This window comes from Balaenoptera ricei, chromosome 4 (genome assembly GCF_028023285.1).
Source record: "Balaenoptera ricei isolate mBalRic1 chromosome 4, mBalRic1.hap2, whole genome shotgun sequence".
Classification (NCBI taxonomy): domain Eukaryota; kingdom Metazoa; phylum Chordata; class Mammalia; order Artiodactyla; family Balaenopteridae; genus Balaenoptera; species Balaenoptera ricei.
In genome coordinates this window covers 108,854,489-108,872,395 of record NC_082642.1, presented here as the reverse complement: position 1 = coordinate 108,872,395, position 17,907 = coordinate 108,854,489, and the positions used below count along the sequence as shown (strand labels likewise).

General features: G+C 34.7%; 1 protein-coding gene across 2 annotated transcripts in view; it reads left to right on the top strand.

The window, feature by feature from the left end:
• Nucleotides 1-17,694, top strand: part of ALCAM (activated leukocyte cell adhesion molecule) — a 200,496-nt gene extending 182,802 nt beyond the window's left edge. For both annotated transcript variants that reach the window (XM_059921216.1, XM_059921214.1), the window contains 2 exons: nucleotides 13,588-13,703; nucleotides 15,252-17,694. In XM_059921216.1, coding sequence (XP_059777199.1) covers nucleotides 13,588-13,675 — 88 coding nt within the window. In that variant the 3' untranslated portion in view covers nucleotides 13,676-13,703; nucleotides 15,252-17,694. The remainder of the gene's footprint in view (nucleotides 1-13,587; nucleotides 13,704-15,251) is intronic.
• Nucleotides 17,695-17,907: the final 213 nt, after the last annotated feature.

Here is a 17,907-nt window from a genome sequence, read left to right as displayed (position 1 = left end):
GGTGTCCACAGTTTTTGTTGAGACTTCATTACATAGGCATGATTGATTGATTAATTATCCATGTGGTTGAACTCAATCTCCAGCCTCTCCCTTCCCCAGATGTCAGGCTGATACCAAATGGCCCAAAGCCCCCACCCTAAACCGTATGATTGTCCTTTCAGGTGTGGCCAGTCTCCACCCCAAGATGATTGGGTGTTGATGGCCCTGCCCTGAGACATCTCCTCAGCATAAACTATCAGGTGTGATCCAAGAAACCCACCACAAATAAGAAAGCCACTCCTACCACTCAGAAAATTCTAACTATTTAGAGATTATCTCCCAGGAACTGAGCACGAAGGCCAGACCTCTCTTTGGGCAAGGCCAAATTCCCTCCTACACAATGTCCTTTAACAGGTTGAAGAAATTTTTTAATATTCTTAGATTACTAAGAGTTTCTATCGCACATCATTGTTGAATTTTCTCAAATGCCATTTCTACATCTACATCTATATTATATTCTATCTATATCTACATTATTTCTAAAAATAATCATATTGTTTTCTCATATTTTTTATTCTGATACAATGGTAAGTTACACTGATTGATGATTGAATGTTAAGCCAATCTTACATTCCTGGAAAAATCCCACTCTAATATGATGTATCATGATTTATATATATATATTGATGGATACTATTTGCCAATGTTTCATTAAGGATTTTTTTGTCTACATTCATGAGGAATATTGTTCTGTAATTTTCTTAATTTACGTTTTGTTCCTTTATCATACATCGTGTTCAGTCTTTTTAGGGAGCTTTCAATTTTCTTGATGATTTCAAATAACTAACTTTTTGCTTTGTTTTTGTTTCTATTGCTTATTTTCAATTTAAATTTTTTTTGCTCTTGTCATTACTATTTTCTTTCTTCTAGTTATTTAGAGTTTGACTTGCTCTTCTTTCTCTAATTTCATGAAGTAAGTTAAAAATTTAGATCACTGATGTTAGCATTTCTTCTTTTATAACTTAAGCTTTTAAACTTTTAATCTCCCTCTCAGCAATGGGTTAGCTGCAATCCACAAATTTCAGTATGTTGTATTTTCATATTTATTCAGTTCAAAATATTTTTATATTCCTCTTGTGGCTTCTACTTTGGAGCCATGTAACTAGAACTCTATGAACTTGCAAACGTTTCTCATCTAATTCCGTTTTGTTAAGACAGCCTAGTCTGTATGCTTTTAGTCTTGAATGCATTGAGATTTTTTTTTTTTTTTTTTTTTTTGGCCTAGCATGCAGGCATGCAGTATTTCCAGGTGAATGCTACTCAACACTTGAAAAAACTTATATGGTGGCTGATGGGTAGAGTGTTCTGTAGTATATTATGTTAAAGTAGATAATAGTTTGTTTAAATCTTCTTATTCTTACAGATTTTTTTCAAATTATATGAAATCACTTCACATATAATGCATTGATAAGAAGGTTACAAGCATACACTTCCAGTACTAGAGCTAGCCCAGTACTAGTTACTTCATTATGATCATGCTTACTGAATTTTAGTCCATTTACCCTATCAGCTACTGAGAAAGATCTGTTAAATTCTCTAAGATTGTATATTTGGCTATTTCTCCCTTTAGTTCTGTCACTTTTTGCTTTAGACTTTCATTAGGAACATACACGAACAATTGTTGTGACCTGCTTATGTATTGAACCTGTTATAATTATTAAATGTCTCTCATTGTGGTTGTAATATTCCTTGTGTTGAATTTTACATTGCCAGATATTAATATAGCCCTACTGTTTTCATATGCTTATGGTGTACAAGTGTATCTTTTTCTATCCTTTTATTTTCAGTTATCTCTTTATATTTAAAGTGCATCTCATGTACAGAGAGACTGATGAAACTATGACTCCCAGGCTGCTGCTTAATTTTGTAAATAAAGTTTTATGGTAGCATAGCCGTGCCCATTTCTTTACATGTTACCTGTGTTGTTTTATGCTGCAAAGCCAGAAGAGTTGAAATAAATCCATGTGGCCTGCAAGACTAAGATATTTACTATCTGGACCTTTCAGAAAAAATCTTAACCCCTTGTATAGAGCATGTAGTTGAGTCTTGATTGTTTATTATAGTCTGACAATTTTTACTTTATAATTGGAGGATTTAGCCAAGTCACATTTTACTTAATTATTGATATATTTACATTTAAGACCACCAGCTCCCTATTTGTTTTCTAGTTGTCCTCTGTTTCTCTTTTCCTGCCTTCTTTTGAGACACTCCAATAAGTTTTAGTATTACATTTTAATTTATCTACTGGCCTTTTAACTATATGTCTTTGTATTCTTTTATTGTGGTTGCTCTAGGAATTTCAATAAGAACTCAGTTTATAACTGTCAACTCATGTAATAATCTAAAACCCCAAAACATTATAACTTCATTTATCCTCCTCCATATAATTGTTGTGTGAGGTTTATAATATATGCAGTTGTAATGGCTATGACAACAAGAGCAAAAAAGATGGAAGAGGTTAAATTAAAATACAATTTTTCAAGGGTCTTATATACAATGCTATATATATAGCATTAAATAGTCGGTTGTCTTTGTAAAAAAATTTTAATAGTATTTTATATCTTAGCACATATACAATCTGTATTCTTTCTTTCTTATATATCTGAGTTTCCATCTAGTATCATTTTCCTTCAACCAAAGAACTTTCTTTAATACTTCTTTTAGCACAGGTCTGCTAGTGATAATTTTTCCCAGTTTTCTTTTATTCAATTTAACATGTCTTTATTTTGCTTTTGATTAAAATATATTTTTACTAGATATAAAGTTCTAGTTTGAGAGGTTTTTTCCAGCATTTTAAAGATGTTGAATTAACTTTGTTATGCATTGTTTTCTTGATGAGACATCAGCTGCTTTTCATGTCATTGTTCCCCTGAACAAATTTTCTATGGCTACTTTCAAATCATTGTTTTTATATTTGCTTTCAATTACTTTGAGTATGATGTACTTAGATGTGTTTTTCTTTTTATCATTCCTCCTTGGGAGCTGCTGAACATTTTGGATGCAAGTTAATGGACATCAACAAATCTAGGAATATTTTTCATTGTTTCTTCAAATATATTTTATGCCCCAATTCTCTTTTGCTTCTCCTACTGGGACTCCAATTACACATTTGTTAGATTGCTCACTATTGTCCCACAGGTCACTGAGGATCTGCTTCTTTTATTTCTATTATTTTTCTCTCAATTTTTTAGAATATATAATTTATATTTTTTGTCCTTATGTTCACCGAGGCTTTATTCTGCACCTCCAATCTGGTGATAAGATAATTTAGTGAATGTTAATTTCCAATATTGTAGTTTTAAGTTGTAGAATTACTTTTGTTTACATTTTTAGTACTGAGATTTCTATCTGTTCTCTCATTGTTACCATACTTTTCTTTAAGTCATTGAACATGTTATGTAATACTGATTTAAAGTTCTTAACTGTTATTTCCAAAGTCTCTATTATCCAAGGACATTCTCTGCACTTTGTGTTACATTATTTTACTCTTCATTTTTATGTGTGGTAACTTCTTATTCATAACTACTCTTTGTTTGGTGATATGTTGTAGACATCCTAGGTTCTACTGTATAGGCTAAAGGATATGGATTGTTTTTACTGGCAGAGAATTAGATTACTGGCTGATTTCCTTGATCATGTCATGGTTACTTTTACATTTTATATTTCACATCTGTCTTAGGGTGAATGCTGAATCTTGACACATAGTCTTTACTAAGTTTTTCTGGGATTCCAATAGAAAGATTGACATGATTGCCAATAACTCCTGGCTTGGTGAGGTTCAATTACAAACTCTGTCTCCTCTGTGTGGGTAACAGCTAAAATCTATTTCAGGTTTTTAAGCTTTCCAGGTGTTGCTTTCTTCTGGGCTACATGAAATTTCTTCCACACGTGCAGTTTAGAGATCATTTGTGCAGTTTACACACAAATCTGGGCTCCTCACCACTCTTTGGCTCTCTCCTTTTTTGAGATTTTATTACCCTTGATTTCAAGGTTTAGTTCTAGTTAGCCTATGCCTCTGCAAATGGGAGATGCCCTCAGATGAAGACTTATGCAAAAGTAGAGCTCACCCAGTATAGGGGTCAACTTTCATTCAGTTTCTCATTTCTTTTTGTTACTCTCAAGTACAGCCATATAGCTTATTCTGTATTTTCCTGAGAGTTTATAATGTTATAAATGTAAGGATTAACACTATACAAGTGGGGTTTTTAATCATTACTATTACAAGAGCTTCTTACAGTCCATGCTTTATTTTATTTTATTTATTTATTTATTTATTTTTAATTTTTGAATTTTATTTTATTTATTTTTATACAGCAGGTTCTTATTAGTCATAAAATTTATACACATCAGTGTATACATGTCAATCCCAATCACCCAATTCATCATGCCCCCACCCCCACCCCCACGCCACTTTCCCCCCTTGGTATCCATACATCTGTTCTCTACATCTGTGTCTCAATTTCTGCCCTGCACACCGGTTCATCTGTACCATTTTTCTAGGTTCCACATATATGCATTAATATACGGTATTTGTTTTTCTCTTTCTGACTTACTTCACTCTGTATGACAGTCTCTAGATCCATCCACGTCTCCACAAATGACCCAATTTCGTTCCTTTTTATGGCTGAGTAATATTCCATTGTATGTATCACATTTTCTTTATCCATTCATCTGTAGATGGGCATTTAGGTTGCTTCTATGACCTGGCTATGGTAAATACTGCTGCAGTGAACAGTGGGGTGCATGTGTCTTTTTGAATTATGGTTTTCTCTGGGTATATGCCCAGGAGTGGGATTGCTGGGTCAGATGGTAATTCTATTTCTAGTTTTTTAAGGAACTTCCATACTGTTCTCCATAGTGACTCTATCAATTTACATTCCCACCAACAGTGCAAGAGGGTTCCCTTTTCTCCACACCCTCTCCAGCATTTGTTGTTTGTAGATTTTCTGATGATGCCCATTCTAACTGGTGTGAGGTGATACCTCATTGTAGTTTTGATTTGCAATTCTCTAATAATTAGTGATGTTGAGCAACTTTTCATGTGCTTCTTGGCCATCTGTATGTCTTCTTTGGAGAAATATCTATTTAGGTCTTCTGCCCAGTTTTGGATTGGGTGGTTTGTTTTTTTAATATTGAGCTGCATGACCTGCTTATATATTTTGGAGATTAATCCTTTGTCCGTTGATTCGTTTGCAAATATTTTCTCCTATTCTGAGGGTTGTCTTTTCGTCTTGTTTATGGTTTCCTTTGCTGTGCAAAAGCTTTGAAGTTTCATTAGGTCCCATTTGTTTATTTTTGTTTTTATTTCCATTACTCTAGGAGGTGGATCGAAAAAGATCTTGCTGTGATTTATGTCATAGAGTGTTCTTCCTATGTTTTCCTCTAAGAATTTTATAGTGTCCAGTCTTACATTTAGGTCTCTAATCCATTTTGAGTTTATTTTTGTGTATGGTGTTAGGGAGTGTTCTAATTTCATTCTTTTACATGTAGCTGTCCAGTTTTCCCAGAACCACTTATTGAAGAGACTGTCTTTTCTCCATTGTATATCCTTGCCTCCTTTGTCATAGATTAGTTGACCATAGGTGTGTGTGTTTATCTCTGGGCTTTCTATCTTGTTCCATTGATCTATGTTTCTGTTTTTGTGCCAGTACCATATTGTCTTCATTACTGTAGCTTTGTAGTATAGTCTGAAGTCAGGGAGTCTGACTCCTCCAGCTCCATTTTTTTCCCTCAAGACTGCTTTGGCTCTTCGGGCTCTTTTGTGTCTCCATACAAATTTTAAGATGATTTGTTCTAGCTCTGTAAAAAATGCAATTGGTAATTTGATAGGGATTACATTGAATCTGTAGATTGCTTTGGGTAGCATAATCATTTTCACAATGTTGATTCTTCCAATCCAAGAACATGGTATATCTCTCCATCTGTTGATATCATCTTTAATTTCTTTCATCAGTGTCTTATAGTTTTCTGCATACAGGTCTTTTGTCTCCCTAGGTAGGTTTATTCCTAGGTATTTTATTCTTTTTGTTGCAATGGTAAATGGGAGTGTTTCCATAATTTCTCTTTCAGATTTTTCATCATTAGTGTATAGGAATGCAAGAGATTTCTGTGCATTAATTTTGTATCCTGCAACTTTACCAAATTCATTAATTAGCTCTAGCAGTTTTCTGGTGGCAGTTTTAGGATTCTCTATGTATAATATCATGTCATCCGCAAACAGTGACAGTTTTACTTCTTCTTTTCCAATTTGTATTCCTTTTATTTCTTTTTCTTCTCTGATTGCCGTGTCTAAGACTTCCAGAACTATGTTGAATAATAGTGGTGAGAGTGGACATCCTTGTCTCGTTCCTGATCTTAGAGGAAATGCTTTCAATTTTTCACCATTGAGAATGATGTTTGCTGTGGGTTTGTCATATACGGCCTTTATTATGTTGAGGTAGGTTCCCTGTATGCCCACTTTCTGGAGAGTTTTTATCATAAATGGGTGTTGAATTTTGTCAAAAGCTTTTCCTGCATCTATTGAGGTGATCATATGGTTTTTACTCTTCAATTTGTGAATATGGTGTATCACATTGATTGATTTGCGTATATTGAAGAATCCTTGCATCCGTAGGATACATCCCACTTGATCATGGTGTATGATCCTTTTAGTGTGTTGTTGGATTCTGTTTGCTAGTATTTTGTTGAGGATTTTTGCATCTATATTCATCAGTGATATTGGTCTGTAATTTTCTTTTTTTGTAGTACCTTTGTCTGGTTTTGGTATAAGGGTGATGGTGGCCTCATAAAATGAGTTTGGGAGTTTTCCTTCCTCTGCAAATTTTTGGAAGAGTTTGAGAAGGATGGGTGTTAGCTCTTCTCTAAATGTTTGATAGAATTCACCTGTGAAGCCATCTGGTCCTGGACTTCTGTTTGTTGGAAGATTTTTAATCACAGTATCAATTTCATTACTTCTGATTGTTCTGTTCATATTTTCTATTTCTTCCTGGTTCAGTCTTGGAAGGTTACACCTTTCTAAGAATTTGTCCATTTCTTCCAGGTTGTCCATTTTATTGGCATAGAATTCCTTGTAGTAGTCTCTTAGGATGCTTTGTATTTATGCGGTGTCTGTTGTAACTTCTCCTTTTTCATTTCTAATTTTATTGATTTGAGTCCTCTCCCTTGTTTTCTTGATGCATCTGGCTAATGGTTAATCAATTTTGTTTATCTTCTCAAAGAAGCAGCTTTTAGTTTTATTGATCTTTCCTATTGCTTTCTTTGTTTCTATTTCATTTCTTTCAGCTCTGATCTTTATGATTTCTTTCCTTCTGCTAACTTTGGGTTTTGTTTGTTCTTCTTTCTCTAGTTCCTTTACGTGTAAAGTTAGATATTTTATTTGAGATTTTTCTTGTTTCTTGAGGTACACTTGTATAGCTATAAACTTCCCTCTTAGAACTGCTTTTGCTGCATCCCATAGGTTTTGGATTATCATGTTTTCATTGTCATTTGTCTCTAGGTATTTTTTGATTTTCTCTTTGATTTCTTCAGTGATCTCTTGGTTATTTAGTAACGTATTGTTTAGCCTCCATGTGTTTGTGTTTTTTACGTTTTTTTCTCTGTAATTCATTTCTAATCTCATAGCATTGTGGTCAGAAAATATGCTTGATATGATTTTAATTTTCTTTAATTTACTGAGGCTTGATTTGTGACCCAAGATGTGATCTATCCTGGAGAATGTTCCATGCACACTTGAGAAGGAAGTGTAATCTGCTGTTTTTGGATGGAATGTCCTATAAATATCAATTAAATCTATCTGGTCTCTTGTGTCATTTAAACCTTCTGTTTCCTTATTTATTTTCATTTTGGATGATCTGTTCATTGGTGTAAGTGAGGTGTTAAAGTCCCCCACTATTATTGTGTTACTGTTGATTTCCTCTTTTATAGCTCTTAGCAGTTGCCTTATGTATTAAGGTGCTCCTGTGTTGGGTGCATATATATTTATAATTGTTATATCTTTTTTTTTTTTTTTAATTTATTTTTGGCTGTGTTGGGTCTTTGTTTCTGTGCGAGGACTTTCTCCAGTTGTGGCGAGCGGGGGCCACTCTTCATCGCGGTGCGCGGGCCTTTCACTGTCGCGGCCTCTCTTGTTGCGGAGCACAGGCTCCAGACGCGCAGGCTCAGCAGTTGTGGCTCACGGGCCTAGCCGCTCCGCGGCATGTGGGATCCTCTCCGATGAGGGCTCGAACCCGTGTCCCCTGCATTGGCAGGCAGATTCTCAACCACTGCGCCACCAGGGAAGCCCTGTTATATCTTTTTGTTGGATTGATCCCTTGATCATTATGTAGTGTCCTTCCTTGTCTCTTATAACATTCTTTTTTTAAAGTCTATTTTATCTGATATGAGTATTGCTACTCCAGCTTTCTTTTGATTTCCATTTGCATGGAATATCTTTTTCCATCCCCTCACTTTCAGTCTGTATGTGTCCCTAAGTCTGAAGTGGGTCTCTTGTAGACAGCATATATATGGGTCTTGTTTTTTTATCCATGCAGCAAGCCTGTGTCTTTTGGTTGGAGCATTTAATCCATTCACATTTAAGGTAATTATCGATATGTACGTTCCTATGACCATTTTCTTAATTGTTTTGGGTTTGTTTTTGTAGGTCCTTTTCTTCTCTTGTGTTTCCCACTTAGAGAAGTTCCTTTAGCATTTGTTGTAGAGCTGCTTTGGTGGTATTGAATTCTCTTAGCTTTTGCTTGTCCATAAAGCTTTTGATTTCTCCATCGAATCTGAATGAGATCCTTGCTGGGTAGAGTAATCTTGGTTGTAGGTTCTTCCCTTTCATCACTTTAAGTATATCACGCCACTCCCTTCTGGCTTGTAGAGTTTCTGCTGAGAAATCAGCTGTTAACCTTATGGGAGTTCCGTTGTATATTATTTGTCGTTTGTCCCTTGCTGCTTTCAATAATTTTTCTTTGTCTTTAATTTTTGCCAATTTGATTACTATGTGTCTCGGCATGTTTCTCCTTGGGTTTATCCTTTATGGGACTCTCTGAGCTTCCTGGACTTGGGTGGCTATTTCCTTTCCCATGATAGGGAAGTTTTTTACTATAATCTATTCAAATATTTTATCTGGTCCTTTCTCTCTCTCTTCTCCTTCTGGGACCCCTATAATGTGAAGGTTGTTGCATTTAATGTTGTGTCAGAGTTCTCTTATGCGGTCTTCATTTCTTTCATTCTTTTTTCTTTATTCTGTTCCATGGCAGTGAATTCCACCATTCTGTCTTCCAGGCCACTTATCTGTTCTTCTGCCTCAGTTATTCTGCTATTGACTCCTTCTAGTGTATTTTTCATTTCAGTTATTGTATTGTCCATCTCTGTTTGTTTGTTCTTTAATTCTTCTAGGTGTTTGTTATACATTTCTTGCATCTTCTCGATCTTTGCCTCCATTCTTTTTCTGAGACCCTGGATCATCTTCACTATCATTATTCTGAATTCTTTTTCTGGAAGGTTGCCTATCTCCACTTCATTTAGTTGTTTTTCTGGGGTTTTATCTTGTTCTTTCGTCTGGTACATAGCCCTCTGCCTTTTCATCTTGTCTATCTTTCTGTGAATGTTGTTTTTGTTCCACAGGCTGCAGGATTGTAGTTCTTGCTTCTGCTGTTTTCCCTCTGGTGGATGAGGCTATCTAAGAGGCTTGTGCACGTTTCCTCATGGGAGGGATTGGTCCATGCTTTATTTTTAAGTTGTGAAAATATTATGTCCTCAAACTTATTATAACTTCCTTCTTCCCATACTGGTCAAAGTAGGTTGAAAAAAAACCACAATTGCAAAATTGATTTATTACATTGCTAAATTTATTTTATTTTATTTTATTTTTATACTTATACAACATTGACTCTTTTATCTGTCACTCTCTCTACTGGCTCCCTGAAAGTTGGAATTTTTACTTTGGAGGAAAGAATAGTATTTAATGAAGTGAGTTTGAAAGAATAAAAGAGAAAGAGAGGGAGTGAAAAGAAAAGTAGAGAGAAAAGGAATGAAGGAAAAGTCAGGGAGGTGAGAGGAGGCAAGGAGAATAAAAGAAAAAGGTTTTGAGAATCATGTAGTTTTTCTTGATTGCCACAATATCTTACTGATTTTTAGAAATTATAGTTATTAGTAAGGTGCTTTTAGAATAATCAAGGTACATATTTATGCATATAATTTTGTGCAGTTTTACCTGAAAACATTGGAGTAAGACGTCACTCAAGTTCTATCATTTCAATGTAGTGTTTTCTCTATTTTACCCCTCTGTAAAAAAGCAGCTGGGTCTGTATTGACTTCATATTGCTGAACACTAATATCATAAGGAACAGTAAAAAGGAATAGATATAAACTGTAATAAAGTCAGTTAGTTCAATGCAGTAAAAGAAATATCTTTTGGATGCCTACCATATTCAGACAGTAAGATATAATAAAACATGGTCCTTATTATCAAGGAGCTTACACTCAACTCAAGGAGACTAAAGAGATTGGCCACATTTGAAGTGTCATGGGACAGATGGCTGGAGATCTGGGTAGAGACTCACTGAAGGGAAGAGCTGGATCTCTCTGTGTTTAAGGTCTGAAGAAAGCAAAACATGCCAGAGTCTCAATCAGAAACTTGAGAGGGCCATGACTTAGGAGTAGGGACAAACCAGATGTAGACTGAGTCTTACTAAAACTGCAACTGAGCTTCAGAACCTATCTGCTCACCTATCTGCAGTAAAGGGGGGACCTTATGTGATGGAAAATAACATCATATGTAGTCTCTTCTGTTATTTTATATATGGTGTCATGCAAAATAAAAAGGACTAGTTATGTAAAGAGTCAAGAAAATATAATCAATAATCAAGAGGAAAAATAGACAAGCAGATCTATGCATTGTTTGAGTATTGTAGTTAACAGGCAAGGATATTAAAATAACTATAAATAAGATATTGAAAGTGGAAGAAAAGATGGCCAAAGGAAATGAATGGAATAGAAAATAGAAATGTACTTTAAAATATTTAAAAATCAAATTGACATTTTAGACCTGAAAAAGATAATATTAAAAAGTAGGTCTTTGGGGGCTTCCCTGGTGGCACAGTGGTTAGGAATCTGCCTGCCAATGCAGGGGAGCCAGGTTTGAGCCCTGGTCTGGGAGGATCCCACATGCCACGGAGCAGCTGGGCCCATGAGCTGCAGCTGCTGAGCCTGCATTCTAGAGCCCACGAGCCACAACTACTGAGCCTGCGTGCCACAGCTGCTGAGGCCCACACGCCTAGAGCCCATGCACTGCAGTGAAGAGTGGCCCCTGCTCGCCACAGCTAGAGGAAGCCCACACACAGCAACGAAGACCCAACGCAGCCATAAATAAATATATAAATAAAAAACTTGACCTTTTAAAAAAAAATCTTAAAAACAAAAAATAGGTCTTTGGTGGATAAATTTAAAAGCAGACTGGCCACAGCAGAACACAAGAGAAGTAAACTGGAATACAGATCAATAGAAAACATCCAAGTTGAAGCACACAGAGGAAAAAGAATAGATAAGACACACAAGAGCATGAGAGACATGTGGGACACACACAAAAGATCTAATTTATGTATAAGTGAAATCCCAGAAAGAATAAAGAGCAAGAATGTCCGTCAGCAGTAAAATAGATAAATAAGCCCAATAACAAGCTATACAGCAGTGAAAATAAACAACCTACAACTACATGCAACATTATATACGAATGTCACAAACATAAAGTTGAGTTTAAATAAAAGGCAGACAGAAATGAATATATGTGGTATGATTCCATTTATAACAAATTATAAAACCAGGTAAAACCATTCTGTGAGATAACAGGATTATAGTAACCTTTGGGGAGGTAGAAGTGACTGGAAGGGAGTATAATGGAGGATTTCTTCATCTGCAACTATTTTGTTTCTTGAACTAGGTACTAGTTACATTCATGCACCCAGTTTTTGGAAATTCATTGAACTTACTCTTATGATAGGTACATTACCTTGTATGGATATTATTGAGGTTACTAAGATTTTATTCGTTACTAGTTAAGTAACTTATTAGCAAAAGAGACTAGACCTCAAATGATCTGTGATATATATATAATGTGGTATATATAATGTAGATGGCATATATACCTTTATTTTATACATGTAAATTCATATATATATATATATATATATATACATATATATATATATACATACTGTCACATATTATAGGACTCAATCATGTTGGCAGGGTTTGAGGTTGCTCTCCTGCTTATGAATCAATTTAGAAGGCTGTAGTTTAAGCTAAATTAAGAATTTTAAAATCACAAATTAAATTAAATTTAGGCTAAATATAATGAATGTCTCAGTATGAATGAGCCATATGTCTTTATCTCACTTGGACATAAATCATACACAGTTACACACTATTAACACTATGACACTGTTAACACTATCACACTGTTAAGTTGTGATTCTTAGCAAATGAGTTAAGGAGTTCTATTTAAAGCAAAGAAATACTTTTAGGGAAAAATGGAGTTTTCTACCCTAGCTTCCTTAACCAAGAGACACATCTGGTACTATATAATTTTTATATAAAATTAGAAGTATTACTAGGAATTATATAGCAATAATAATTTGAAGTACCATATCACTGTGATTTCCCTGATGTGCTTATAACATGGAGAGAGTTAGGGAATAAAGGAGGAATGGAAGGAAGGAAGAGAGAGGGGAGGGAGGGAGGAAGGAGGGAAGGAAATAGTACACTCTTGGAAATACAGTTATGATTTCTCTCAAGTGGTCACAAAACCAAGGAATTTAGCTGTGTGTTTAAGAAAACCTGATTTCAGCTCTTAAAAGAGAGAATCTAGTAGTCGTGTGTAACCCTGGAAGCCACTGGGGCAGTGGTTCTCAAACTTTACATGCAGCAGGACCACTAGGAGGTCTTGTTTATCATAAATTGCAGGCCCTATCCCCAGAGTTTCTTTTACATGCTTCTATGGTGGGGCCTCAGAATTTTCACTTCTGTCACGTTCCCAGGGGGTGCTGATACTGCTGGTCTGGGACCACAATTTGAGAACCACCACATTAGAGCTGCCTTAGCTTCTGCTAAGATACAGGACATTGGTTCAACATGGATGCATAATAGGGAATGCAGAAACTGAAAGCCCCTAATGAAACTTCTTCAGAAAATTTTTGCAGGATGTATTTGCCCAGAATGAAAATTTTGACTATCAAATGATAATAATTACTTCCGGGAAAGTAGAAAGAAAATCAACCCAGCCAAAAACATGATGCAACTAAGTATGTGTAGTCTGTGTTCAAAATAACTGACTTCTTTTTCTCTTAGCATATATTTAATGCAACCCTACGACCAAGGTAATTTCAGTGGAGTGTGTCCTGTTACCAGTCAAGGCTCACAGATGTGGAATTGTTCGTCCTAGGGGCTTACCTGTATTAGATGTAAAACATTTGCTTTTCAAAGATACATTAATGTGAACCCTAAAATTAAAAATAAGAAAGGTTAAATATGTGTGTGTCAATGTGATAATGTTTAATTCTCTCATAGGACTGCATCAAAACATGTAAACAAGGATCTTGGTAATCTGGAAGAAAACAAAAAGTTAGAAGAAAACAATCACAAAACAGAAGCCTAAGAGAGAAACTGTTTCACTTGTTGTCCAGGTGGGTAGGCTGTTTGAGGTTTATAGAAATAATTCCCAGGAAAGTATGAAACATCCTAGAGATGAAAGGGAAAGCCTTGACATTAAGAGGCCTTATAATTACAGCTTTCAAACAGGAAGAGAGTTTTTCAAAAGGAAACTTTGGTTACTCAGAAAGGTATTTTCAGAAGTATGGAATCTCAACGGCCTCCCCATCCTCTGAATAAAAATCATTATCCTCAGAATAATTGAAATCAATTTTGAGATTTTAACATTCAATGAGCATTTTTTATTCTAATGCCAAAAATTTTGCTGAGTGCAAAAATCTTAATTTTATAAATTGATATTTTGATTAGATGAGAAGCAATTCTCATACTTTATTTTAAAAAGCAATTATGAGAATAATTTTAAAATATAAAAATTTTAATCCAAGGATTTAATATGCTTAAAAGTGTCAGCGTATTTATACAGCCATCTCTCAAATCATTGTAATGAAAAGACTAACAAATTTATGTGTGTGTACACATACACTTTTCCAAATAGTGTATATATTATATATGTGTGTATGTATCTATATGTGCATATATATGTATGTGTGTATTATGTATATATCAATATAATATATATACATGCATATATATTGCATACATCAATATATAATAGCTATATGAGTGTGATTTTTAAGATAATCTCCAAAAGAGGTATGTTTCCATGGTATTGCCACTTTCAATTTGAACTTTTTATTTTTATTTATGTTCTCTTGAGCCAGTCAAACAGAGAAGCCATTTGGACAAATTATTTTTTGTGTCCTTGAGAATAGTGTTGCTATAGTTTACTCAAATATATAAAAATCCCCAACAGCCATAGTAAAACTTTGTTTCATTATAAATAAACCACAAGTTATGATTCGAGTGGGTCACCTAAATTAATCCCATAGAGAAGATAGGGAGCAAGGGAAAGAATTGCAATTAGAAGAATGCACACAGGAAAGAAAAATAAGAATGATTGAAATAAGACATTTTTATAATCTGGAAACCAGAATCTCAAAATGATTGGGTGAAAGGAGTAAGATCTGAATTCCTTCCCTTATCCTGCCTTCCACTGGAGACCAAGTACGCAGCATTCCCACCTGATTCTTATTTCTGCTTCTCTAGGATTCGTTCCTCAATCCTCTGTAAATGTAGAGTTTACCTTCTTTTTTCTTCAAAATCAGATAGAGTAAATTCTCAAAGGAAAATTGAGCTTGAGGACAAAGCCCACAAAATGGAGTGTGATTTGAAGGGATAAGTGAGTTTGTTAACCTGAAGAGAAACAGAATGAAATTTTTTCCTGAAAAACCTTATAATTTTCATAAGAACTAAGCAATTTTCACAAAAATACTTTCAACAATTCAAAAAGATTATTAGTTGAAGAGCTGCAGCAATACCTGGGATTACAGTTAGGTTCAGGGACAGTGGAGCTTTATAAAAAGCTCTTATGAAGTATCACTTTCAGTACAAAGCATATGTTGATTGTGAAAAGTGATTGCTATGGTAACTTATCTGAATTGTGGTTTTTTTCATCATTTCAGAGAAAAGAAAACTATATAGACCAATTGAAGCATGAACGTGGATTGTATTTAAGACATATACAAAGACATTGACGGCAATTCATGGTTCAAGTGTTAAGCAGTTCATTCTACCAAGCTGTCACAGGATTTTAGAGAATTATCTCAAATAAAACAATGAAATGAAATTACAAACAATAACAACAAGTTTTGGCAGCCATGATAATAGGTCATATGTTGTGTTGGTTTGATTTTCTTTTCTGTAAATGTCTGCACTGAGAATTCCTTTTTGGTTTGCCTTTTATGTAAATTTTTTACGTAGCTATTTTTATACACTGTAAGCTTTGTTCTGGGAGTTGCTGTTAATCTGATGTATAATGTGATGCTTTTATTTCAATTGTTTATATGGATAATCTGAGCAGGTACATTTCTGATTCTGATTGCTATCAGTAATGCCCCCAGACTTTATCACAAGCACCTAAATCCCAAAGGTGGCAGCTTGTGAAGATTGGGGACACACATTGCCCTAATCAAAAACTGATTTTTATCACTAGGGAGGAGGAGGCAAAGAGTGAGGTTGATTAGCACCAGATGAACTACTTCTGTGTATGTGCCACCAGCTGACTCTCAAGGAAATCACACGCACATGTGCACACAAACATAATAATGGTGCTCCCAAACTGACAATTTTGCCTATTCTGAAAAAAACATCACATAGAATTTGGGTAGCATTTACCTTTAGAGACACCTGCTAGTAAATTATTTTCTGTCAAAATAAGAAAACAAATCAATGAATGAGAGACAGTTTGGAAAAATCATGGATAACATTCCCATTTTCATAGGTCACTATGTAAATCACCGTAATTGAAAATTGGAGTTAAATCCTTTGGGTTATCCACTGCCTTAAAATTATACCTATTTCCTTTAAAAAAAAAAAAAGATATCAGTCAGAATTGGAGATTTTTAACAGTGATCATTATCAAAGCTGTGTTATTTTCCACAGAATATAGAATATATATTTTTTTCGTGTGTTTTTGTTAACTACGCTACAGATATTGAATGCACCTTGAGATCATTTAGTGTTTTTAACTGGTACATAATTTATCAAGCAGTACATCAAAAAGTGTAATAATAAAATGTCTATATACCTTTAGTTACATTCAAATTTGTAACTTTATAAACATGTTTTATGCTGGAGGAAATTTATAGGGTGGTAGTGTAAATGGAAACTTTTTGAAGTAGGCTGGATATGGGCCAATAGCTACTTGGGACTAGACTTTTAAACTTTGCTCTTTCAAGCAGAAGCCTGGTTTCTGGGAGAACACGGCATGGCCATTTTTATCATGGATTTACATAACTTTATTGAAGAAAAATGAACATCAGATTTCCAGGTATAGAACTGTGTTCTTTGGGAGGAAAGGAAAACTGGTGTTTGTTTTTTAGATTGATGGAATAAAAAATTAGGAAGGCAATGAAAAATAAATTGAAGATTAAAGTCAGATGAAGATTAGGAATAAATACTTTGCCACTTCTGCATTATTTAGAAACACACATTGTACGTTTGTAAACCGTTTGCTGTCTGAGCAATAGTGACTCAGTTTAATAAAAGCTTCCTATAGTGTATTGGTATGAATTAAATACATAAAATATCCTATTAGACTTGATGCTGTATAAAATATTATGGGAAAAAAGAAAATATGTTATTTTGCCTCTAAACTTTGATTTATTGAAGTTTTATTTGGCAGGAAAAAATTGAATCTTGGTCAATATTTAAACCAAAGTGAAAGGGGAAAAACCAAAGTTATTTGTTTTGCATGGCTACGCCATTCTGTTATCTCTGTAAATACTGTGATTTTTTTTCTTTTATCTTTAGAATTTTGTTAAAAAAATTCTAAAATTTTTAAACACCTGCTTTCCACAATAAACCATGAACACTAAAATGAACTTATTTCCATATAAATATTTTTTCTTTTTATCTTTTGGTGTGAGAGATCAAAGGTTCAAAGTTTAACTCCTAAGAGACATTTGCATAAAGAAGCAATGTGACGATAGAAAGAGAGGTTTTCACTGCAATTATTTCTTGGCTTCTATGGTTAACTAAGTCCAAAAACAGCTGTCAGAAGCTAGAGAGCAGAACATGGGAAACTGAGCTATGGACTGAAAGCAGAAAGTTTGCCTGGGGGAAAAAGGGACAACATTGTTACCAGTGAATCAATGCCTGGATAAAAAGGAAAGCTTATGTGTGCAACAGGGGCCATAAGCACAGCAAGGCTGGGAAGGAAGATAATGCACAATCCTCAACCTTTGAGGTTTTGTCTTTCCAAACTTAACTCTTTGGCAACAGGAGACAGGTTTTGCCAGTTCAAGGTTCACTCCCTATCTGTGATTACAGGACTTGTATGTGGAAATGGATTAACATACCCGTCTATGCCTAAAAGATAATAAAACTGAAATATGTCTTCACATATCTCTCACAGCTGTCTGCCTCTTGTCTAAACTAGGATGTTCATGCGTAGAAAGTAGTTGTCTTTATTAAAGAGTGGAAAACTCATTGTGACTCCCCATCTCCCTGGAGAAGTAATTCAGCAAAATAAAATCGTCCATGCCCTCCTATGATGTCAGGTAAGCCACTTCGGCTAGTCCCCGATTTCACAAGGGGTGATTTCTATAATGCGCGTAT